This window comes from Scyliorhinus torazame, chromosome 3 (assembly GCF_047496885.1).
Source record: "Scyliorhinus torazame isolate Kashiwa2021f chromosome 3, sScyTor2.1, whole genome shotgun sequence".
NCBI lineage: Eukaryota > Metazoa > Chordata > Chondrichthyes > Carcharhiniformes > Scyliorhinidae > Scyliorhinus > Scyliorhinus torazame.
Window position 1 is genome coordinate 76,952,260 of NC_092709.1, and position 26,299 is coordinate 76,978,558.

Genomic DNA, 26,299 nt, shown 5'->3' on the forward strand with positions numbered 1-26,299 from the left:
AGGCTCTAAAGGTGGAATGGCCTACTCTTGCTTCTAGTCCTATGTTCCTGAGTAAGTGTGCTAGTCTACTGAAGAAGAACACTGCATGAGATATCTATAAAGATACAGTTAAAATGTTACAGGAGCCCTTTTGAGCCCGAGATGGGCCAGAAAGACTAAATTATCTACAAGGGACAGCTAGTGAATACTCTAATGGCTGCAACCCAAACCCAAAAGCCAATGACAAATATGACCCGAGTCTTCAGCCTGATTGCAGTTACACTTGTCATGATATTCAGGTAAACATCATAGCACAAACATACATACATACAGATGGACAGATCAACGGACCAATCAACACACACACAACACCACAGCCAATCACAGGCAAGAGCATACACAGTACAAAACAGGGAACACAACACTTGCTGGGCATTCCAGCAGGAGACAGCTCAGGGCACAGAGCTCATAGCAAGCCACTCAGACATCCACCATGTGCTGAGTGCCATTACAAGATAGTATTAGGAATAGGTCCACAGATTCTAGGGTTATGATCGAACCTCAGTAACCAGTTTACCACTGTAAATAAATGTTAGTAATAAAACTGAGTTGTACCATTCGCAACCGTGTTGGTTCGTCTGTGTAGCAGAGTACCCAACACATCAACACAGTGCGCAAAACATATTTTCTGTGTCTTTAAAAAAAAAAAATGTTTATTAAGAATTTTAAACAAAATTTTCAACCATACAAAACAACCCCCCCCCCCCCCACCGGTAACACAAAAGAAAGAAAGCTCGCATAGCAAGACATGAACATGGCAAGTCAATATGATACAGAGCTTTGTACATTGGATTCCTCCCGTACATATCAGTTTCCCGGATCGTTCATGTATTTTCTTGCTCAAATGCCCCCCAGAAAGGCCCCCCTCCTTCTCTCTCCCCCCCCCCCCTCCCCCCAAGAAAGATGTCCCCCCCCCCACCTCCTCCCCCCCCCTGGGTTGCAGCTGCTGCTGTCCGACCTTCCTCTAACGCTCCACGAGATAGTCTAGGAACAGTTGCCACCGCCTGTAGAACCCCTGCGCAGACCCCCTCAAGGCAAACATTATCCTCTCCAACTTGATAAACCCTGCCATATCATTTATCCAGGCCTCCACGCTTGGGGGCGTCGCCCCTTTCCACATTAACAAGATCCTTCGCCGGGCTACTAGGGACGCAAAGGCCAGAATGCCGGCCTCTTTTGCCTCCTGCACTCCCGGCTCGTCCACTACTCCAAATAGTGCTAGCCCCCAGCTTGGCTTGACCCGGACTTTCACCACCTTCAATACTGTTCCCGCAACTCCCCTCCAGAACCCCTCCAGTGCTGGGCATGACCAAAACATATGGACATGGTTCGCCGGACTTCCTGAGCACCTCCCACATCTGTCCTCCACCCCAAAGAACCTACTCAGCCTCGCCCCCGTCATATGCGCTCTGTGAACTACCTTAAACTGTATCAGGCTAAGCCTGGCACACGAGGAAGAGGAATTAACCCTACTTAGGGCATCAGCCCACAGCCCCTCCTCAATCTCCTCCCCTAGCTCCTCTTCCATTTACCTTTTAGCTCCTCTACCAAAGCCTCCCCCCTCTTATTTCATCTCCTGGCATATCGCCGACACCTTGCCCTCGCCGACCCATACGCCCAAAATCACCGTCTTGAATCCCCTGTGCCGAGAGCAGCGGGAATTCCCTCACCTGCCGCCTCACAAACGCCCTCACTTGCATATACCTGAAAGCATTTCCCAGGCGTAGTCCAAATTTCTCCTCCAGTGCCCCTAAGCTCGCAAACGTCCCGTCGATGAACAGGTCCCCCATTCTTCTAATCCCTGCCCGATGCCAGCTCCGAAACCCCCTGTCCATCCTTCCTGGGACAAACCGATGGTTATCCCTGATCGGGGACAACACCGAGGCTCCCATCGCTCCCCTATGTCGTCTCCACTGCCCCCAGATCTTTAACGTTGCCGCCACTACCGGGTTCGTGGTGTACCTTGTCGGCGAGAGCAGCAGCGGTGCCGTCACCAGCGCCCCCAGGCTCGTTTCTTTGCAGGACGCCATCTCCAACTTCTTGCACGCCGCCCCCTCTCCCTCCATCACCCACTTACGGATCATCGCCACGTTGGCTGCCCAGTAGTAGCCACCCAGATTCGGCAACGCCAACCCTCCTCTATCTCTGCTACGCTCCAGGAACCACCTCCTTACCCTCGGGGTCTTGCTCGCCCACACAAATCCCATAATGCTCCTGCTTACCTTCTGAAAGAAGGCCTTGGTAATCACAATTGGGAGGCATTGGAATACAAAAAGAAACCTTGGGAGAACCACCATTTTGATCGACCGTACCCTGCCCGCCAGCGAGAGTGGCAATATGTCCCACCTTTTAAAGTCCTCCTCCATCTGTTCCACCAGCCGCGTCAAATTAAGTTTGTGCAGTGCCCCCCAGCTCCTAGCTACCTGAATCCCCAAGTATCGAAAGCTCCTTTCCGCCCTCCTCAACGGTAGGTCGTCTATCCCTCTTCCCTGATCCCCCGGCTGCACCACAAAGAGCTCACTCTTTCCCACATTGAGCTTATAGCCTGAGAAGTCTCCAAACTCCCTTAGGATCTGCATGAACTCAACCATCCCCTCCACTGGATCCGCCACATACAGCAACAAGTCGTCTGCGTACAGTGACACTTGATGTTCCTCTCCCTCTCGGACCACCCCCTTCCATTTCCCCGACTCCCTTAACGCCATGGCCAAAGGTTCAATTGCTAATGCAAACAGCAGAGGGGACAGGGGGCACCCCTGCCTCGTCCCTCGGTACAGCCGGACATACTCCGACCTCCGCTGGTTCGTGACCACACTCACCACCGGGGCTCTGTACAGGAGCTTAACCCAACTAATAAACCCTCCGCCGAACCCAAACCTCCTCAACACTTCCCAGAGATACTCCCACTCTACTCTGTCAAAGGCCTTCTCCGCGTCCATGGCTGCCACAATCTCTGCCTCTCCCTCCACCGATGGCATCATTATCACATTTAGGAGCCTTCGCACATTGGTGTTTAGCTGCCTACCCTTTACGAATCCCGTCTGGTCCTCGTGAATCACCCCTGGGACACAGTCCTCAATCCTCGTAGCCAACATTTTTGCCAGAAACTTAGCATCTACGTTGAGGAGCGAGATCGGTCTCTTCGACCCGCATTGCAGTGGGTCTTTATCCCGCTTTAAGATCAAAGAGATCGTCGCCTCCGACATTGTCGGGGGCAGAGTCCCCCCCCCCCTCCCTTGCTTCATTGAAGGTCCTTACCAGCAACGGGGCTAACATGTCTACATACTTCCTATAAAACTCCACCGGGAACCCATCCGGCCCCGGGGCCTTCCCCGCCTGCATGCTCCCCAGTCCTTTAACCAGCTCCTCCACCCCAATGAGCGCCCCCAAACCAGCCACCTCCTGCTCCTCCACCCTCGGGAACCCCAGCTGGTCCAAGAATCGTCGCATCCCCTCTTTTCCCCCTGGGGGCTGGGACCTATACAGCTCCTCGTAAAAGGCCTTAAATGCCTCATTCACTTTCACCGCACTCCGCACCGTAGTTCCCCTGCCATCCTTGACTCCACCTATTTCCCTCGCTGCCATCCTCTTACGGAGCTGATGTGCCAGCATCCGACTCGCCTTCTCCCCATATTCGTATATCGCCCCCTGTGCCTTCCTCCACTGTGGTCAACAGGTCGAACTCCGTCTGGAGACTTCGTCTCTCCCTGAGTAGTCCCTCACCAGGAGCCTCTGCATAGCTCCTGTCCACCCTTAAAATCTCCCCCACTAACCTCTCCCTTTCCCTGCCCTCTCTCTTCGTCCTATGAGCCCTGATGGGAGATTAACTCGCCCCTGACCGCTGCCTTCAGCGCCTCCCATACTACTCCCACCTGCATTTGCTGTGTCTTTTAAGGCCATTAAGCATTTTCTTACATATTGGGATCAGCACTGATGCATCTGCATGCCCACAGATTTATTAGACAGGAGATTAGCGAAAAGTTCAAAGCCTAGCATCTACTGAACCCAGTGAACCAAGTTGTTGCAGGGAAGAAATATAAGTTAACCAGAGCCTAGATGTACCAAGCTTGGCATGAAATCTGATGTGTCAAGCAGAAAAGCGTCAGCATAAGGTGAGCAGCTAAAACCACCTATGAAGGTTCAAGAAAAGCTAGCATGCTGCCTGAAACCCAAGGTGTAGATGGATCCAGTAAAACCAAGAGCGGCGAGGGAAAACAGGATGTCATATATACCGATGAACAAATAGAATTAGTTCTTAAATTGTAAAATAATAGTAAAATACTGCAGAACAGAAAAAGTTGGAAATACGCAGGAGGTATAATAGTATATGTGCAGAGTTATTTTTTTGAGTCGTATATAACTGCAAAAGTTTAAAGAAGTGTCTTATAGGGCAAGGTAGGGAGAATGAGAGCTGTCGAGGGGAAATTCTTCGGGCCTAAGCAACTGAATGCAATGGTGGAGGAATTAAAATTGTGGGTATTTAGGGTAGAGGGCATTGTCGCACCATACTCAGCCAATAGCTAACACAAGGAATAGGGGTAGACCACCTGTCGATGCTGCTCCACCATTCAGACAACCATGGCTTGCTCATCTTGGCTTTAAATTCCATATACTCTGATTCCAGAGACACCAAAAATCTGTTTATTCCAGATTTCAATGTATTCAACAATGGAACATCCACAGTCCCTTGGGGTAGAGAATTCCAAGGATTTGCAAGCCTTTGAATTAAGTCCTCATCGCAGTCCCTTGACCTGAGACAGTGCCCATGCTTTAGATTCCACAATGAGTGAAAAGAATCTCAGTATCCATCCTATCAAGCCCCTTCAGAATCTTGTATGCTTCAATGGGATTGCCTCTCATTCTTCTAAACTCTAAACAGAGAATATAGGCCCAATTTACTCTCACCAGGAACCAATTTAGTGAACCTTCACTGTACCACCTCCAATGCAAGTATATCCTTTATGAAATGTGGAGAAAACAAAACTGCACCCAGTATTCCAGATGTGGTCTTGCCAAAACATGTACAATTGTAGCAGGAATTCGTTATTCCTGTACTCCAATTCCTTTGCAGTAAAACCTAATATGCCATTTACCTTCCAAATTTCTTGTTACACTTGCATGCTAACTTTCTACGTATTTTGTACGAGCACACCCATGTATCTTTGAACATTGACAGTTACAAGTTTCTCATCTTTTAAAAAAGATATTCTGCTTTTCTATTCTTACAATCAAAATGAATAACATGTCCCTACATTATATTCCATCCGTCATCTTGTTACTGACTAACTTAACTAGTCAATATCTCTTTGCATCCTGTGTCCTCCCCACAACTTACCATTCCACCTAGCTTGGTGTTATCAGCAAACTTGTATACATTACTGTCTCATTATTAACAGCTCAGGGTGCAGCACAGATCCCTGCAGCATTCCAATGTTCACTGCCCTCCAACTTGAAAATGCCCACACTCTACTTTCGGTCTATTGAACAATTCTTCATACATGCCAATACATTACACCCAACTCCATTAACCTTTTGTGTGGCACCGTAGGAATGCCTTCTGAAATCCAGGTAAACGACATCTACTGGTTCCCCTTCATCGCTCCTTAAAAAAACCGTCAAAACAGGATTGCCCTTTAATAAAACCCTGTTTACTTTTTCGAATATTACAATGCTTATCCAGGACTTCTTTAATTATAAATTTCAACCTTTTTCCAACAACTGATATTAGGCTAACTGCTGGGTTGTTCATGATTTTCTCACTGCCTCCTTTCTTAAAAAGCGGTGAAAAGGTTTGCCAACTTCTAATCGGATGGGAATGTTCCAGAATTTAAGAAATGTAGGAAATCATAGCTAGCACACCCACTATCCCTGCACCAATCTCTTTAAAAATCCTTAGGTGCAGGCGATCAGGTCCTGGGATCACGATGGTAGTATGTGCATTCTCAAAGTAATACTCTCAAGGCAACAGCACAAGTCACTGCCGAGATCATTTATTCACCAGATGGGACTTCAAAATTCCATTGACTCAGATCAGGGAAATAATGCTGAAGAAATTGATTTGGCAAAGGCACAAAGGACAGGACCAAGTTGCCCTTTGCATTAAAGGCAGTGCAATTCACAGTCATGTTCCACCAGGTTTTCACCCTGTGAGCCAACAGAGAAAGTGATGAAAAAGTCTGAACGTTAAATACAATCAGGATGTCAAAACTTCAGTATCAGGCCTCGACTCAATTCATTGAATAACTGCGACAGATGATCTTTGCAGCTGCTAATATTGGACAACCTAAAAAGGCCAACACGATAGATCTTGACATCTAAGTCAATGCAGTAGAATGGAATGTGGGTAAAAATACAAATATGCAGGTAAATATCCATTTACAAATCATCTTTCTGGACAACATCACATTTGTGGATAAGTATAGTCCAACTGTGTACAAAGAAGCCCAATGCAAGAAAAATACAAATGATTCCAATGTTAACCAGTTGAGCGTATACATGTAGATAATACTCAATTTGGTCAGCCAGATGGAGGAAGGGATTATGTAAATCACATCTGTGTTATGGTACGAGGAGAAGGAGGACATTACACTTTCCTGTGGGTAAAACAGGGAGATTCCAGCCTGAGGCAATGGCTAGTCACTCAACCTGAGATGTACACCCCCTCTGTGTCTTACAAAGCTAGTTGCAATGCAAAAATGTCAGAAGAGGTTTAGAATGTAATCATTGAAGTCAGAGTTTAATGTGACTGAAAAAAATATGGTCACAATACAATAAAAATACTAGCAAGACATGCATAAAAATGCAGATGATTACTTGTTATGTATTTAAAATAAAGTGTTTGCATCCGAGAGACTGGGCAAAAAAGGGTGAACTATGGCAGGGTGACCACAGATGGAACAAAATCCCCTTGTCTGATAATCTTAATGAGGTCGGTATGTGCAATTATTATCACTGGGAGTGGAGGTCAGTCTCTCATCGAAACACACTTCACCATTTGCCGAGTAAATCTTGACTTGGGGATAGGCAATAGCAGTCATTTTCAAGGATGCTCCCTCTTTGGATTGACGTGTCATTCCCAACCCAGAATACAACCGGCTACTGCCCATCAGTGGGTGGGAGATCTTCACAGCTGATAGGAAGATATGAAAATAGAGCAACTACTGAATATTATTGTGGAGGAATACATATTAATACCATTTCTACTGAGGGTGAAATTCCTCCTAATGATAGATCATATTGGAGTGTTAATCCTACCTCCCTCCCTCCACAGATACCACCAGACCTGCAACGTATTTCCAGCATTTTCATCTTTATTCCTAATAACGCAAACCTCTGCTCAGAGGGGTGTACACTGAACAGTATTCGCCTCCTCTTGTGATGCACCATTTATTGTGTTCTTTGAAACCAGCTAGCAGCATAATTGAACCAGTGTGGCAGTTCTATTTTCCCTACGTACATGAACAACCAAGGACCAAATAGCTGCATGGGCGCTAGAGGATATGGCACACTAAGAATTCTGTAAGAAACAACAAGATGGGGACCAAATCACGTGTATCCGGCTACCCAGATCTATCACTGTTTGGGTAACTGAAGGATTTGCCACACGGAGCAGCATTTAACAATGAGGATGCGGAAAATATCTGCTATCGGGGTGACCAGCAAGACAATTAGAGGAGTAACTAACCAAGATAAATGGAGGATAACGTTGACAAGGGTTTACTGAGTCTCCTGTCCTTTAATAAAATAATTAGTGTCCACACAAAACAGCATAACATTTTACATTTAAAAATAAAAAAAAAAAAATTTAGAGTACCCAATTATTAATTTTTCCAATTAAGGGGCAATTTAGCGTGGCCAATCCACCTACCCAGCACATCTTTGGGCTGTGGGGGTGAAACCCACGCAGACATGGGGAGAATGTGCAAACTCCACAAGGACAGCGAGCCAGGGCAGGGATTCAAACCCGGGTCCTCAGCGTCGCAGTCCCAGTGCTATCCACTGTGCCACATGCTGCCCAAAGATTTAAAAAATGATGTAGAATCAAGAGACAGTGTGTCTCAGGCCTTGAAGTTTATGAACCTGCTCCCCCATTCAATACGATTATGGCTGCTCCACTATCTCATCACCATACCCCTTGGACACTATTAAAGCCTAGGAATTGACTTCCGGTGGCGCCCTCGAGGAAGCAGGTCGCAGGTCGGATCGCTCCCGCCCGCGATGGGCAAACGGAGCTTTTAAATGGACTTTTGCGGGACCTGGCTAGGTTGAGGGGACAATAGGGAAGAGGCTTTCCCACCCAGGGTATGAGCAGCTGGACCAGAAGTGGTCGAGTGGAGCGGCAAGGCTCGAAGCAGGAGCAGCGGGGACCCCAGGCCAGGCGGCGAAACATGGCGGACGGCAGGGACCAGGGAGTGGAGGCTCACTGGCCAAGGGAGCAGCAGATGGAGTTTTTTTAAGAACTGCTTCGCCGAATTGAAGAGGGACACGTTGTCCCGATGAGGGCGGTAATAGACTGAATGGTTAAGGCGCAGGCGGTCCAGAAGGTGCTCAGGGAAGTTGAGGTGAAGCTCTCCAGCCAGGCGGACACGGTGGCGGAGCTGGAGCACGAGGTGGAAGAGCTGAACGCCCGCCAGAGGAGGATGCAGGAACAGCTTAAAGAGCTGCGGAACAGAGCCAGGAGGCAGAATTTGAGGATCATTGGCCTCCCCAAGGGCTGCGAGGGGTCGGATGTGGGTGCATACGTAAAAGGTATGCTCGAGTCGCTGATGGGGCCGGAGACCTTCCCCCGACCCCTGGAGTTGGATGGGGTGCATAGAGCCCCCGCAAGGAAACCCAGGACGGGCGACCGACCGAGGGCCTTGGTGGTCCGCTTTCACCAGCTTGCTGACAGGGATTGTGTGCTGCGATGGGCCAACGCGGAGAGGAGCAGCAGATGGGAGAATTGTGAGGTGCGCATCAACCAGGACCTGGGAATGTAGCTGGCCAAGAGGCGTGCAGGATTCATCAAGGTAAAGGCAGCCCTCTACAAAAAGGTGAGGTTTGGAATGCTGTATCCTGCGAAGCTTTGGGTTACGTTTGAGGAACTCTACTACTACTTTGAGACACCAGAACAGGTTTGGACTTTTATTAAAGAAAACCTGGACTTGAACTAATGGGCACTTAGTTTTCTCAGTGCTGTACAGTGGCGGCGGTCTGTTAACCTAACTTGCTCTGACTAGGTGTGGACTTTTATTAAAAGCTGGAATTGAACTAAAGGACTCTGGGCACTCAGAGCTTTTGTGTGGCGGCGGTTTGTTAAATTATCCTGTACTGTAATGTTCTATCCAAGATTGTTTTCAGCCGGGACAGAGAGCGGGGGCTGGAGGGCGCATTATGTAGGGTGTTTTTGGAGGATAGCATCGAGGGGGAGGGGGAGGGTAGAGAGAGGGGCCCTGCAAAGGGGGCCCTGCACTTGGTACCTTTTGGCAGGAGATCGGGGCCTCGGAGAGGGGGATGGGCTAGGGGCTGGTTAAGGGGCTTGAAAGGGCGCGGTGAGATACAATCAGGTTAATGGGTCCTTGGTGTGTGTGGGGAGGGGGGGGGGGTGGAGGATGGAGGAAGGCCCGAGCGCTCGGGTGGGAGACAGACAGGCTCCAAGGGCAGGGGTCAGATTAGCTAGCGTATGTCAGGGGGCCCCAGGGAGAGTAGGAGGGGCGGACTAGGGCCAAGCGCAGGGCTGGCCTGGCAGGTCGGGCCTCGGGGGGGTAGGGGAGGTTTGGGGGGGGGCAACCGGGAAGGAGAGCAGAGAAGGCTTAAGTGGGCAAGGGCAGGGGGGTCTAGGGATCCCCCGGGGGAGAAGGTCGCTTGCAGACTCTCAGGGAACAGCGCAGGAAACCGACAGCAGCGGCACCTGAGGGGGGGTGGGGGGGGGGGGGGGGGTGTTTAGAGCCACGTTAGTTTAGTTGAACACGTGGGGCAGGGCAAACAGAGCTGACAGGGGAAGTGCTTTATTAACATGTTTATTCTTTCCCACTGTTTGTTTTCATTATGTTAAGGATCTTTGCATCGGGCCGGTTTTCGCTCTGGAAATGTTACAAATTTGTTTTAAATAAAAAGTTTTTTTTTAAAAAGCCTAGGAATCGATCATTCCCTTCTTAAATATATTCAGTGACTTGGCCTCCACAGCTTTCTGTGGTAGCGAATTCCATAGGTTAATCACCCCGAGTGAAGAAGCTTCTCCTCATCTCAGTCCTAAATGGCCTACCTTGTACACTGAGACTGTGATCCCTTGTTCTAGAATCAGTTGAAGCCTCTTTCCATCCTCCTAACAATTCACATTCGCACCAAATTGTGGCGCCAGCAAACTTTGAAATATTACTTTTGGTTCCCTCATCCAAAGTATTGATGTATATTGTGAAAAGCTGGGGCCTAAGCACTGATCCCTGAGGGACCCCTCTATTTACCGCCTGCCACTTCAAAACAAAAACCATTTATACCTACTCTTGTTTCTGTCAATACATGGCAATATATTACCCCCAATCCCACACGCTTCAATTTTATACACTTCTGCCCTATTTGGACAAGTGATGGGAAGCAATTAATCTACAACAAGGTGATACCTGGGCCTGTAAAACTAATAAGATAATCTTTACTATTGTCGCAAGTAGGCTTACATTAATACTGCAATGATGTTACTGTGAAAATCCCTTAGTCGCCACACTCCGGCGCCTGTTCCGGTACACAGAGGGTGAATTCAGAATGTCCAATTGACCTAACAGCACGTCTTTTGGGACTCGTGGGAGGAAACCGGAGCGCCCGGAGGAAACCCACGCAGACATGGGGAGAATGTGCAGACTCTACCCACAGTGCCCCCACATGGTAATCAACCTGGGACCCTGGCGCTGTGAAGCAACAGTGCCAACCACTGCGCTACCGTACTGCCTATATACTCAATCATATGAAATTCTGTGTCCAATAAATAAATACAATGGCCCAGATCTTCTTGTTACAATAACAGTGAAAGAGAAGATGCGCTCCGCTGTTGAGGATCTCACTGGAACCACAGGTACCAACTTTTGTTGGAACCCAGAACATGCAGTTAGCCAGAAATTACTCCGTGATAACCCATTCTATTAATTTTGCTAGGACGTGTCATTGTGTTAACTTAGATTGGTTGCCCAGTATTTATTGTTAGTTAGGATGCTCCTAACATAAAGCCTGCTCTGGGATCACAGCCCTATAAGTACAGTGGTTAACAGTGCTGCATCATAGCACGAGGGATCCAACCTTGGGTGACTGTGTGGAGTTTGCACACTTTCCCTGTGCCTGCACGAGTTTCCTCCGTGTACCCAGGTTTCCTCCCACAGTTCAAAGATGTGCAGGTTAGGTGGGGTTACAGGGACAGGGTGAGGGATTGGGGCTAGGTAGGGTCTTCTTTCAGAGGGTCGGTGCAGACTTGATGGGCTAAACGGCTTCCTTCTGCACTGTTGGGATTCAATGGAAATCAGGAGTTTCGAAGCACTCACATATCCCCAGCTTTGCTCATCACCTCTCCCCCTGCTGGCTCTGTTCTATCCACCCCATTACCCCAACTCTCCCTTGAAATCAGTGGGATTGAGTAGCCAGGAGTGCAAAGGGGTGGGAAGATAGAGTGAACAGAGCCTGTGGTGCTGGAAAGGTTGGAGGGCGGATTGGGAGAGCAGAACTGGAAGGGAGCAAGATGAGCAGTGTTGGGGATGCGGAGGGGCTTGAGCAGTGCTTTGTGAAGGCTTAAAACAGCACGTACCAGAGTAGTGCTGGACTTCGAGGGACATGCTGTATTACCCAAGTAGATGTGTTGCTTCATCACATTTGCAACTCGCCATTCACCAGTCCTTTCGGGTTCCTTCGATGATTGCACCTTTCTGCAGCTGGGAGAGGAAGTCCTGGCTGCTCCAATGTAAAAAGATAGCAGCAATACTTTCAAGCGGGGTCAATGATGTACACCTCCACTTTGCCACTGACTGGAAGATCCAGGCCAATGAATTTGACATGCAGGAAACATCTCACCATAGGACACATATTACTTACCAAGGGCATGGGAAATGCTTTCAGAGGATCATCAAGTCAACCTTCAGACATAGTGGCTGGCAGTGTCCATTACAAAACCAAAGTATATGTAATGCCCTCTGCTGAGTTTGAACCAGCGTCTCACTGGGTTGCTCCAGCAACTGTAGCAGGTCACAAAATCATTAATTTGCAGATTGGGGTTGAGGGCATGGAAGCAGATGAGGAGACGTATTGCTTGGCCGTGGTTCAATTTGTGCAACAGTTTGTCATTCAAGAACAAAGGTGCCTTGGATACAAATTTTACCTCTCATACTCATCTGTGAAATGAGATAGGGTAACATCGTAGAGAAAGATATCCAAACACTTGGAACTAAATCTTGGAGGGAGACTACATATAATGCTGGACAATATCCATTGATTAGTGGTGACTTTGCCAGTGTTGCTATGATAGCTTAAGTGTGATGAGACACCTATTGTGCATCTCATTGCAAGCCCTTTATTAGGAGGATCTAAAATAGTGTTAAAAACTTAATGGAGGTATATTTTAAGCTGATTTTTAAATTAACTTAAAATTAATTGATGGGATGTAGGTGTCGCTGGCTAGGCCAGCATGTATTGCACATCCCGAGTTGCCCCTGAGAAGATGGTGGTGAGCTGTCTTCTTGAACCACTGTTAGTGCTGTTAGAAAGGGAATTCCAGGATTTTGAGTCAGTGACAGTGAAGGAATGGTGATATATTTCCAAGTCAGGATGGTGAGTGGCTTGGAGGGGAATCTCCAGGTGGTGGGGTTCACAGGTATCTGCTGCTCTTGTCCTTGATGGTTGTGACCATGGGTTTGGAAGGTGCTGTCTAAGGAATCTTGGGGAGTTCCTGCAGTGCATCTTGCAGATGGTACACACGGTTGCCACTGTGGAGGGATTGAATGTTTGTAACAGGAGTAGCAATCAAGTGGGCTGCTTTGTCCTGGATAGTGTCTAGCTTCAAGTGTTGTTGGAGCTGCACTCATCCACGCAAGTGGAGAGCATTCCATTACACTCCTGACTTGTGCCTTGTATATAGTGGACAGGCTTTGGGGGATGAGGTGATGAGTTACTTGCCAAAGGATTCCTAGTCTTTGACCTGCTCTGGTAGCCACAGCATTTATATGGCTAGTCCAGTTCAGTTTCTGGTCAATGGCAACACCCAGGATGTTTTTTTAAATATAAATTTAGAGTACCCAATTATCTTTTTCCAATTAAAGGGCAATTTAGTGTGGCCAATTCACCTACCCTGCATATCTTTTCTGGGTTGTGGGGGTGAGCCCCACGCAGACACAGGGAGAATGTGCAAACTCCACACGGACAGTGACCCGGGGCCGGGATCAAACCTGGGTTGTCGGCACCCTGAGAGATCAGCGCTAACCACTGCGCTGCCGTGCTGCCCCTAACCCCCAGGATGTTGAGGAACTCCTGCAGTGATGTACTAGAGTAGAGATGATGGACCTCCAACCACCACAACCACCTCCCTTTGTGCCAGGTATGACTCCAGAGGAGTTTCCCCCTAATTCCCACTGCCTCCAGTTTTGCTTGCACTCCTTGATGCCATACCCAGTCAAATGCTGCCTGGATGTCAAGGGCAGACACTCTCACCTCTGGCATTCAGCCCTTTTGTCCATGTTTGAACCACAGACAACAAAGCTGAAAGGTCATTCACCTGAAATGTTGGATGCGATTCAACGCACTTAAAACTAAGGCCGCTGAATGCGTTCGTTTCGCAGGCTGCAGCACCGAAAACCATCCGCTATTCAACGGCACTTTGCTGTTTTTTTGGACTTCAAGGAGTTTCTCTCTGCTGAGTCCGCACTTAGAGGGATTTCCTGATGGCGAGCTGATCCCGCCAGCAGGAATGGCTGTTTGCAGATCGGGGCAACACTTTGATCGGCAGCCTCGATCTCTCTCCCCCCCCCCCCCCCCCCCCAAAAACATGGTGAGGCCCCGGGGAACATCCCTAATTGGCAGAGCCTCCTCGGGCCTGACCTTGGCAGGAGCAACATGGGACCAGGCACATCCAGCCTGACAGGTGTTGTTGACAGGGTGTCAGACTGGCACTGCTCTGCTAAGGTGCCCAGATGCCAGGGTACCACCTTGCTCTGTCCCCACCACCTGGGGATCCTCAATGGCCTGCGAGATACCCACAAATGCCGTCACACCTGGTCCATGTTTGCAGAAACCAGTATTAAATGGCGCCCTTGCGAGTTCTCTCAGGCTGGGTGCCGGGTGAATATTTAAATGAGCCATCGGACTCATTTAACATGCAGATCTGGATCTCGCCCATCGAGGAGAGATCCAGATTGTGCCGGGTGGAGCGAGTAAGGTGACTCGCGATAGGCCCGGCGCACGAGCAGAGCCCGATTTGAGGCTCTTGCGCGATTCACCTGTTGCGCCTAGCTCCATGCCAGACGCAACGGGATCACTGAATCACACCCCTTAACCCTGTTGCTCTATCCACAGATGCTACTAGACCTAGAGTATAACCCTCATATTGTTTTTATTTCAGATTTCCAGCATCCGTATTATTCTACTTTTGTATTGATTTTGCATTGATCATAATTTTCCAAATACAATTTGCACCCATAATTTTCCAAATACAATTTGCACCCCAATATTCACAAATAAAGACTCAAATTTACCTATCAACATGTAAAATACACACTTAGGCATTTGTAATACCACAGACAAAATGATTGTTCATTGACAAAAATAGTGAGAAAACCCAACTCAGCCAAAGGTCTGTTCCCACCCTAATTTTGAGCTGCTGGTTGGGTTGCTCCCAACAAGGAGGAGCAATATTCAAGTAGAATGACTGAATAAATCACTAAATCAATGAAATGTAAATTGTGACATAGAGACAAGTTTCTCAGTACAGTGAGGTGGGTTACTTCATACTAACACTTTTAGAGTTAACATTTTTAATCATTAACATGGCAGAGAAAAGAGCAGCCTCTAAACCCCAAGGTGATAAGAAGTTTGCTGAAAATCATGGGAACAGGCAGCATAGGAATCTGATGTCAATGAAGCAAACTTTAGCTTGTTCTTTGAGTTTTGCCAAAGTCTAAAGTCCCAAGGCAAGCAAGCCAAGGCCCCTGAACGTGGAAGGCAGGTTCAAGGCTCAGCTCAAGCAGCAACTTAAGGAATTTATTCACCACATAGGTCAATGCAAGATCAAGATTTTGCTTCTTGATTATTTATTTCAAAAAACTAAGCTGAAAATGAATGAAAATAGGAGATGAATCCCATTTTTGCCTTTAAAGGTGACAGAATTGAAAAGGACATTAAAATGCAACATTTCTATGAAGTATGCATTATCATTCACAACCTGCCTGAAAAAGTTCATGAACGGCTGCATAAAAATCCATTATGATTTGTTAACACATCCAAATAATTTAGGAGGTAAAAATGCATATGTATCATATTCAGAAACTCAAAAGTATTTATTCCAGTTCCACAGTATGCTTACCCACCAGATTGGCCTCCAGCAGGCTTATGGACATCAGAACCATATGAGAAATATAAATCATGAAAAAAATATTAGTGCAGCTCTCTAAAGATTGTCTGGTATCAGGTTTTGGAAGCTAAAATGCTTATCAGACCACTTTAAAAAAAAAACACAGTCAACCAGCTGACAATATTTCAGAGAATGAAAGAAGAACTTCAATTTGTAGTTGCTGATTTTAGCTCAGTTTGACCATTTCCCGACAAAGCTGGACAATTAAAATTTTAAATCTAGTCAAAAGCAAACTGCTGAACTGGAAGCAATGTTTTGACAACATTTTTATGCTGGGGTAGTATTGGAACATTTTATTTAAAATTTAGAGTACCCAATTATTTTTTTTCCAAATTAAGGGGCAATTTAGCATGGCCAATCCATCTACCCTGCACATCTCGGCAGGCCAGCAGCATGGTTCAATTCCCGTACCAGCCTCCCCGAACAGGCGGCGGAATGTGGCGACTAGGGGCTTTTCACCGTAACTTCAGTTGAAGCCTACTTGTGGCAATAAGCGATTTTCATTTCATCTTTGGGTTGTGTGTGTGTGTGTGTGTGTGTGTGGGGGGGGGGGGGGGGGGGGGGGGGAGGGGAAGAGAGACCCACGCAGGCACGGGGAGAATGTGCAAACTCCACACGGACAGTGAACCGGAGCCAGGATCGAACCTAGGTCCTCAGCGCTGTAAGCAGCAGTGCTACTGCGCCACCAAGCTGCCCTGGAGAATGGAACATTGAATAGATATCAAATTTCAAATATCTTCAGGCCCAATTTAGCAGTGGGGCAAAGTAAAGTTTACTCTGCTGCAACAAGAGGTTACCTTTAATCTTAGAATAGTCCCTTTGCAGTACTAGCAAACAGTTCTTATAATTCTTGAAGCTTCTGAATGAAAATGACAGTTCATGGACAAACGCATGGGCAGTTGTGAATTGTCAGCCTTTTCCAAATAAATTAATTTCTGGAATGAGGAGCTCGAGTAGACTGGGCCTATATTTACTGATTTCAGTGAAATACAAAATCCTTAAGGTGGATGTTTCCCTTAGCTGGGGAATCAAGAATTAGGTGTCACAGCCTCAGGATCTTTGGGGTTCTATATCCCAGAGGGTGGTAGATGCTCAATAATTGAATATATTCAAGACAGAAATCAATAGATTTTTGGATACACATGGAGATAGTAAAGGAAGGTGGAATTGAGGTAGATCAATAGCCTGATCAATTGATTGACAGAGCATGTTTGAACTGCTAAAAATCACCAACTTCTGCTATTTCTTACATTCTACACTTGCCCAAACCAATTTCAACTACTAGTCAGCACAAAAAATAGGCTTTTGTTTTATATATAACGAGATACACCTGAATTCATTCAACAGAACCATGAATTAACCCACTATAAGTGCGTACCATGAATCACTGTAACTTGGTTTCAGTAGTAAGCTTGCAGACTCCACACTGGGAGACCCAAATTGGAATCGCAGTTGAATGCACTCTTTTGTGAACTCTGTAATACTTGGACAGGCAGCAAGGCGCTTCACTTTAAAAAGAAAAACTTTATTTCAGCCAAGGCCCGTCAGGACCCCAGTCACATGACAACACAAACAGCTATCCCTGCTACTTTCCTAGTTTGAGGAGGAAGTGGCAGGAACAAAAGGTAACAAGAAATATCGGTGTGGGCAGATTCGAAGATCCACTGAAACAAACTAATTTTATTGACCTGAAATATTGGAATATTTTTGTTTGAAAAATGTAACAAACATATAGTGATGGAGAATTACGAGCCAACACTAAGAATAACACAATAAAAACAATGATTGTATAACTTAAAACGAACCAAGGTTCATTTTAAAGAAAAAAAAAATCAATCTCATTAGGCTTCATGATATTTACATATCAATATGACAGTAATTATCAAACCTGATTAATAAACCAGTTTAATAATCCAGTGTATCCATTATTTGTTACTCCTTATACAACCAGAACAGCAGTGGCTCATATAAAAATGAATATCTGCAAACATGCATCTGGTAGCTGAAAGTTTCATCAATTAAACTTCACATCACATTTCCCCTTTACAACACAACCCTTTTAATCAACACCCAATGGCTTAAAAAATTCATTCATAAGCTGGAAGTTTACAAGAATTGCACTTAATTATAAATTGTATGTGCTAGCACGATACAAAGCAGTCATGTTCTTTTGTACTCTATGTAGAGTCAGACGCCACTCAAAAAAGATAAAATGTCCCACCAGAGTTGAAATACATTCTTACGATGTCCTAAAAGGTTAGTCTCAGCCAATCCACATGATCTGGCAAGATCACTACCTACTCTGCTGATCACCGTCTGTATTTTTCACTTCGTTTGGAGAGAGTTCTAGAACTGGGTTCACAAAACCTGCATACTCAGAATTCCCGTTATCATCCAATTCAGCACTGACAAAGTCATTTTCCCATTCAAGTCCAGTTGACTCATCTGATGCAGACAGGGGGTTGCTCCCAGGTCTGTGGCTGCTGTGCCTCAACGCTGCTTGGAGTATGTCTTCCTCTGTTTTAGAGCGCTCTCTCATCGGAATCATTCTATTAATTCCTTGAATTAAAGAAAATATGTCATGTTTTAACCCGGAAGTAAAAACATTCTCGGATGAGGAATCTGTTTCTGCAGCAAAGAAGACATTTTCTATCTGATTCTTACCGAGAAGCGATTAAATTCTATAATTTTACTATTTTAACAATAAAAAGGGATTGTGGTCTTGTCACAATCCACAGCAATAACTAATATCTTTGTTACAATTTCAACAAACGCTCTTGCAAAATTTGACAGTGAGCTACATGAGGAGGTACGAGGTTAGATGATTAAAAGCTTGGATAAAGGTTTAACGAGCATCTTCAAGGATGAGGAAGAGGAGGAGGAAGAAGTAGGGAACTCAAGAGGGGAAAATTCCAAAGCTGACAGCTTACACAGCTGCAGGCATAGCGGCCAGTGGGACAAAAAAATAATAATCAGAAATGCATCAGGATTGGAGAAGGCGAGAGTTCTCGGAGTAAGGAATAATTGGAGGAGATTAGAGATGGGGCTTGACAGGGACTTGGAGGGAGCTGAACACGAGGATAAAAATGTTAAAACCGGAGGGACTGCTGGACCTGAAGCCAATGGAGTCAGTGAGAACAGGGATGATAAGCTCATGTGATTTGGTACGAATAAGTACTTTCAGATGCACTCAAAATTCATGGGAAATTGGAAGTACTCTCGGAAAACATTCGAACTGTCGAGTCAGAAGGTAACAAAAGCATGGAGGAGGGTTTTAGCAACAGAAAGACTGTGGCATGGTGTTAAAGGGCCAAGTTACAGAGGTGGGAATAGGCAGTCTTGGTGTGAGAGTGGAAATGGTTAGGTAACAGCACGTAGAGGAGAAACAGGAGGGGACAAGGATAGATCCTTGATTAAATAGTAATCAAAATTAACCCAATCACTTCCAAAAATCACACATTAAAGAGAATGCATGTTGATTGATACAGTCATCATTTATCAGACAACAGAACACCAGGTGGGTGAAATACTGTGTTCCGACTGGTGGTGAGCTTGCAGACAGGAAGTGTGTGCACATAGGTGGCATAACCAAATCCCTCTGCTTTTCTGAAATTAGATTTTAGTTGGGAAGGCTCACAGTTGACCTTTGCACCCCACCTACTGAAACCTGTAATTGAGGTCAATTGAGTGGTTATGCACAGAGGCTACAATGGTGTGGGCAGCCTGTCAGCACTTAGGTAGAGATCTGCAAAATAAAAGGCATGCAGTTCCTGGACATTGGAAGGGGGATGCTGGCTGAGAGCTACCTCCATCTCCCAACAAGAGTTGTTGAAAGCAACAGCTGCCAGCCTCTGATTCACTGACAGAACCTCCACCACTGGGCTCAGCTTCCAGGGGAAGGCTCACTGTGGATCATGGCACAGCCTGACCGCCTTGCGGTGGGCAGGCCTACCTGGAAAGAGATAGCGCGAGGTCTTTCACCGGCTCTCCAACCAGACCCCTGATGCCTCAGCCAAGAATCTGCCCATCGACTTCTGGTGGCGGCTGTGAAGGAGTAGGTCGCACATTTGGTGGCTCCCGTTCGGGTCGGACCTTTGCCCCTGATTTTTTTTAATCGGACTTGATTTGGTAAATTGACGATGGAGGCAATTGTGGAGTGGATTCCTACATCAGTGCATGGAGGGGTGGACTAGAAGTGTTTGCAAAGGAAGGAATAGATGAACAGAGAAGGCTTGGGCTGAAGCTGCAGCGGGAGAAAGCATGGCGGACGACTGGAGTCCTGGCTTGTCGACCCAGTGGTTGACGGAGCAGCTGATGGGAGTTTATTCAGGAGGGCTTTGCCAAGCAGAAACAGGAATGCTTGGACCCGACTAAAGAATCGATTGCGCGGCTGGAACTTCAATTGGATGCCCAAGACCGGGCGATCCAGAAAGTAGAGAAGGCGCTGGCTGAGCATCAAACCCCGGTGGAGTTGGAGGTGGGGATGCTAAGGGGCCAGCAGAAAAGGCTCCTGGAGAAGGTGGAGGACCTAGAGAAAGGTTCCGTTGGCAGAACTTGAGAATCATCGGTCTCCCGGAGGGGTCCGAAGGAGCGGATGCTGGGGCATACATAGCGGGCATGTTTGAGACGTTACTGGGGGATGGGACGTTCTCCCGACCCTTGGAGGTGGACAGTCCTCACAGAGCGCTCACGAGGAAGCCATGAGTGGGGGGACCCCCCCCCCCCCCCCCCCCCTCCTCCCCCTCCTCTCCACCCCCCGAGGGCAATGGTGGTGAGATTCCACAGGTACTTGAACAAGGAGCGTATTTTACGGTGGGCCAGGCAGACACGGAGTTGTAAATGGGAGAACAGTATCCTGCGGATCTATCAGGATCTGAGTTCGGATGTAGCCAGGAGAAGCGCGGTTTCGATCAGATAAAGTCGGCTCTTTTTAAGAAAAAGGTGAAGTTTGGACTGCTGTATCCAGCCCGTCTTTGGGTCACGTATGAGGAGCAACATTTTTATTTTGAGTTGGCAGAGGAAGCGATGGACTTCGCTAGAAGGAAAGGACTGGTGGTGGACTGAGGTCTTTGAACTTTGCTGTAGCGCTCATGTTAAAAAAGTTTCTTATTTTTTGGACGTTATCTGTAATGCCTTCTGTATTGATTTGGGGCCTATTGCAGAGCTGAGTGAGTTAAAGTTTACATTTGCACTGATGGGGGATGGAGGTGTGTTTGTTCGATGTTGGATCTTCCGTTTGATCTTTTCTTTGTTTTACATGTTTTTTTTCGGGCAATTGTGTTGGGATTGCTTTTCTTTTGAATGTGTGTCCCTGAGTGGGGGAAGGGAGGGGGGGGGGAAACAATAGGTGGGAGAATGTCTCCCACCTAGCTAGCTGGGCGGGCTAGCTCACGGAATCGCAGTGGGGGGGACGGGGACATGCAGATGTTATGCTTGTTGAAGGGGTTGGTTTACATAGTGCTGTTACTGGGGGGAGGGAGAAAGTGTTCTGCTGATGGGGGAGGGACGTTTTTGCTGTGAGACAGAAAGGAGGTTGGGGGCGGAGGCTGTCTGTGGGTGGGCCGGGGGATGCATGGGGCACGGGCTGGAGACTGGCCCAAGAAATGTGATGGATGATCGGCGAAGGGGGGGGGGGGGGTCGATGAGCCCCCCAACTAGGCTGATCACATGGAATGTGAGAGGGCTAAATGGGCCGGTTAAGAGGGCACGCGTGTTCGCGCATTTGAGGGGACTGAAGGCGGACGTGGCAATGTTACAGGAGACGCACCTTAGAGTAACTGATCAGATTAGATTAAGGAAGAATAGTTGTAGATGTGGGAGGTCGGTACATTATGGTTAGTGGCAAGCTGGAGGGGTTGCCGGTGGTACTAGTGAATGTGTACACGCCAAATTGGGATGATGTAGAGTTTATAAAGAGGATGTTTGGGAAGATCTCAGGCCTGGATTTGCATAAGTTGGTCATGGGAGGGGACTTTAACACAGTTATCGACCCTGGGTTAGACCGGTCGAGCTCAAGGACGGGCAGGGTGCCAGCAATGGCAAAGGAGCTAAAGGGGTTTATGGAGCAGATGGGGGGGGGGGGGGGGGGGCGGCGGTGGATGGACCCATGGAGATTTGGGCAGCCGAGAGTGAAGTAATTCTCTTTCTACTCACACATGCATAAAGTGTACTCCCGGATTGATTTCTTTATTTTGAACAGGGCTCTACTGACAGGGGTAGTGGACATGGGGTATTCGATGATCAAAATCTCAGATCATGCCCCGCACTGGGTTGACCTACAGGTACGCAAGGAGTAGCCAGCACCCGCACTGGAGGCTGGACGTGGGACTTTTAGCTGATGAAGGGGTGTGCGGGCGGCTGAGGAAATGTATTCAGAACTACCTGGAAGTTAATGACACAAGGGAAGTCTCGGCTGCAATGGTCTGGGAGGGATTGAAGGTGGTGGTTAGAGGGGAGCTGATCTCGATACGGGCCCACAGGGAGAAGGTAGACAGAGAGCAGAGACGGACCGACCGATAAAGGAGATGTTGCAGGTTGACTGGAGGTATGCGGAGACCCCAGAGTCAGGGCTTCTAAGGGAGCGACGGAGGCTACAGGCGGAGTTTGGCTTGTTAACTACAGGGAAGGCAGTGGAGCAGCTGAGGAAGGCAAGGGGGGCGATTTAAGAATATGGAGAGAAGGCCAGCAGAATGCTTGCGCAGCTGCTTAGAAAGAGGGAGGTAGCCAGGGAGATAGAGAAAGTAAAGGACGGGGACGGAACCTGGTTGGGGATTCAGCAGGGGTTAATAAGGCATTCAAGGAGTTTTACAGTAGGTTGTATGAGTCGGAAGCCCCAGCTGGGCCGGAGGAGGTGAGGCACTTTTTAGGGGGGCTGAATTTCCCGAAGGTGGACAGGGGGGTTGGTAGAAGGGCTGGGGGTCCTGATCGGGTTGGAGGAATCAGCAGAGGGGCTGGAGGCCATGCAGTCAGGAGGATTCCGCACCTTCCGGGCGACCCGACGCTGGAGTGGTTCACGCCACTCTTTGGCGCCGGTACGGCCCGCCCGCTGGATACCTAAAACCCCGCCCATTGACTGGAAATCGTGCCAGTGCATCAAAGATCCTTCACCTTTTATTTTTTATTAATATTTTCTTTCCCTTTCGCCTCTGTGGTGTGGGTATGTGCACGTGCGCGCGCACGTGTGCGTGTATATTTGGGGAGCTGGGCGAATTAGGAAGAGGGGTGTTGGGAAAGGGGTCAGTAAAATTGTCAGTTACATTTTCGGTCTGTTTAATTATAATATTGTATATGATAAAAGGTGACTTGTGTTTTAAAGTTACAAAGCTGGTTACTAGTTTATTGGGCTCAACCAAGGTCCTTTAGCATTTTAAATAAAATCTGATTTCATCTGCGTTGCTACTCTGGGTCATGTAGGGCTGGAATTGCCCACACACTAACCAGGGAGAGAGAGAGACAGCGACAGAGAGAGAGACAGCGACAGAGAGAGAGACAGCGACAGAGAGAGAGACAGCGACAGAGAGAGAGACAGCGACAGAGAGAGAGACAGCGACAGAGAGAGAGACAGCGACAGAGAGAGAGACAGCGACAGAGAGAGAGACAGCGACAGAGAGAGAGACAGCGACAGAGAGAGAGACAGCGACAGAGAGAGAGAGAGAGAGAGCGACAGAGAGAGAGAGAGAGAGAGCGACAGAGAGAGAGAGAGAGCGACAGAGAGAGAGAGAGAGAGCGACAGAGAGAGAGGGAGAGAGAGAGAGAGAGAGAGAGAGAGAGCGACAGAGAGAGAGAGAGAGCGACAGAGAGAGAGAGAGAGCGACAGAGAGAGAGAGAGAGCGACAGAGAGAGAGAGAGCGACAGAGAGAGAGAGAGAGAGAGAGCGACAGAGAGAGAGAGAGAGAGAGAGCGACAGAGAGAGAGCGACAGAGAGAGAGAGAGAGCGACAGAGAGAGAGAGAGAGAGAGCGACAGAGAGAGAGAGAGAGAGACACAGACAGACAGAGAGAGAGAGAGAGGGAAAGAGAGACAGACAGAGAGAGAGAGAGAGAGAGCGCAAGTGCGCTAGTGGGGGGTTGGGGGGGTGGAAGGAGAAAAGATTTTTAGGAGAATTGAAGGTCATCAGAATAGTCCCTACTTTTGAAAAGACAGAATTGGGCAGGTTGGAAGTGATAAATGTTGGCTGGACCAGTTAAAGCACATCCTACAGAAAGACAAGATGATTCACTAATATGAGGTAGCTAGTTGTGAGCATATGTTGCATTGATTGAATGATGGGAATCTGATAATAGCTATTGCTCATTCACTGTGAAATAAACCATAACAATTCATATTAAGGTTTTTAAAAGTGGGGGCAGCATAGTGGCGCAGTGGTCAGCATTGCTGCCTCACGGCGCCTGGGTCCCAGGTTCGATTCCGGTTCTGGGTCACTGTCGGTGTAGAGTTTGCACATTCTCCGCGTGTTTGCGTGGGATTCGCCCCCACAACCCAAAGATGTGCAGGGTAGGTGGATTGGCCATGCTAAATTGCCCCTTAATTGGAAAATACGGTACACTAAATTTAAAAGAAAAAATGTTTTTTTAAAGTGTTTTCTTGGTTTGTCTTCAGAAATTTGAAGAAATATTTGTGATGGACACAAACAATCAATCCAGTTCACAAGATAATGCTATTGTATAAGTATCTATAAAGAGCACTTCCATAAAAGTAAAACACTCCTAACTGCTTAAAAGATCAACAGATGCCACTGAATTCAAGATATTCACAGTAGATCTTAATTTATGAGGATACCATTCATTGAAAAGTCAGCAAATCAACAACACATAGCTCAAAAGATACTGGCCTCAAGATGTACCAGCGAGCAGGGAGGCCTAAAACAGGCAGAACAAACTGGCAAAATCAGGAATGCAGAGGCCCTACCACACTTTTTACTTTTAAAGTTCAATTTCACGACCAGCAACCAGCCAGATTGAGACTGGAAGCCAGCTAAACTAGCAGCAGGAGACAGCAGTCTGTCACGGTCAGGTTTCCTGACCTCTAGGAAACACATTCAGCAAACATTTTAAATTCACTGGGAGTCTAATTTAAAAATAGCAGGGCACTTTGTTAATATCTACAAAGGGGCGGTGGACATGTACACAAGATGTAGTGGGCACATTCCTGTATTTGAATCTTGAATGCCCACCAAGGAAAGGGTAGTATCAAAGTCAATGTCTTGAAGTGTCTATTTATATTACCCATGGTCTTCTTGGTCTAGTTTTACCAACCTGCTACAAAACAATACTGGCTGAAACAATCTTAGCACAATTGCTTCACAGCTCCAGGGTCCCAGGTTCGATTCCGGCTTGGGTCACTGTCTGTGCGGAGTCTGCACATCCTCCCTGTGTGTGCGTGGGTTTCCTCCGGGTGCTCCGGTTTCCTCCCACAGTCCAAAGATGTGCAGGTTAGGTGAATTGGCCATAATAAATTGCCCTTAGTGTCCAAAATTGCCCTTGGTGTTGGGTGGGGTTACTGGGTTATGGGGATAGGGTGGAGGTGTTGACCTTGGGTAGGGTGCTCTTTCCAAGAGCCAGTGCAGACTCGATGGGCCGAATGGCCTCCTTCTGCACTGTAAATTCTATGAAAAATAGGGAACCAGTAGAGGCACCAAAACAGGACAAGTATTAAGAGACTGAAAATTAAATAAAGGGATTAATTTCACTATATTAGTTCCATTTCATTTCATTTTTTTGTTAAAGGTAATCATTGTTAAGCACATGAGGCTAAGCACATGATATTCCAAGAATTGTCACTTCCTATATTGAAACTAAAAACCAAAACTACTGGGTCAATGAGTAAATTCGCAATCGGTACATGTTGGAGCAACTGGTTTTATTTTGATTCAATCTATAATGTTGTGTAAAGTACTGCAGCAAAAGCTTCTTCCACAAAAATCAAACTGGACCTTTAATCAATAAATCAGAATGACTTGTACAAGGACAGATTGCATCTAAACTGGAGGGGCATAAATATCCTGGCCGTGTAGTTTTCTGGCGTACACGGGTTGGTTTAAATTAGTGTGATGTGGGGTGGGAACCGAAGCAATAGGTCAGATGGTGAAATAACAGAGAGAACTAGAGAATAGGGCCAGTATGACTCAGAGGAAGAGCACGCAGGGAGATTTGCAAAACACAGTGGGACTGGTGGTCTGAAGTGCATTTGTTTCAATGCGAGAAGTATGACATGTAAGGCAGATGAACTTAAGAGCTTGGATTAGTACTTGGAACTATGATGTTGCTGCTATTACAGAATCTTTGTTGAGGGAGGGACATGATTGGTAGCTAAATGTTCCAAGATTTAGATGTTTCAGGTGGGATAGAGGGGGGACTGATTAAGGAGATAATTACAGCTGCAGGCAGATTTGGAAAGGTGTAAAAGCAACAGGATTGTTGTGGTGAATGATTTTAACTTCCCCTATATTGACTGGGACTCACTTAGTGCTCGGGGCTTGGATGCGGCAGAGGTTGTAAAGAACATCCAGGAGGGCTTCTTGAAACAATATGTCCAACTAAGGAAGGGGCCATACTGGATCTGGTATTGGAGAATTAACCCAGCCAGGTGGTCGAAGTTTCAGTAGGGAGCATTTTGGGAACAGTGACCATAATTCAGTAAGTTGTAAGGTACTGTTGGATAAAGATAAGAGTAGTCCTCGGATATCTGCGTG

General features: G+C 47.1%; 1 protein-coding gene across 6 annotated transcripts in view; it reads right to left on the bottom strand.

Moving 5' to 3' along the window:
- Positions 1 to 17,114: 17,114 nt before the first annotated feature.
- The window catches only part of ap1ar (adaptor related protein complex 1 associated regulatory protein), a 155,723-nt gene continuing 146,538 nt past the window's right edge, over positions 17,115 to 26,299 (bottom strand). For all 6 annotated transcript variants that reach the window (XM_072495887.1, XM_072495886.1, XM_072495885.1 and 3 more), the window contains one exon: positions 17,115 to 18,169. In XM_072495887.1, coding sequence (XP_072351988.1) covers positions 17,904 to 18,169 — 266 coding nt within the window. In that variant the 3' untranslated portion in view covers positions 17,115 to 17,903. The remainder of the gene's footprint in view (positions 18,170 to 26,299) is intronic.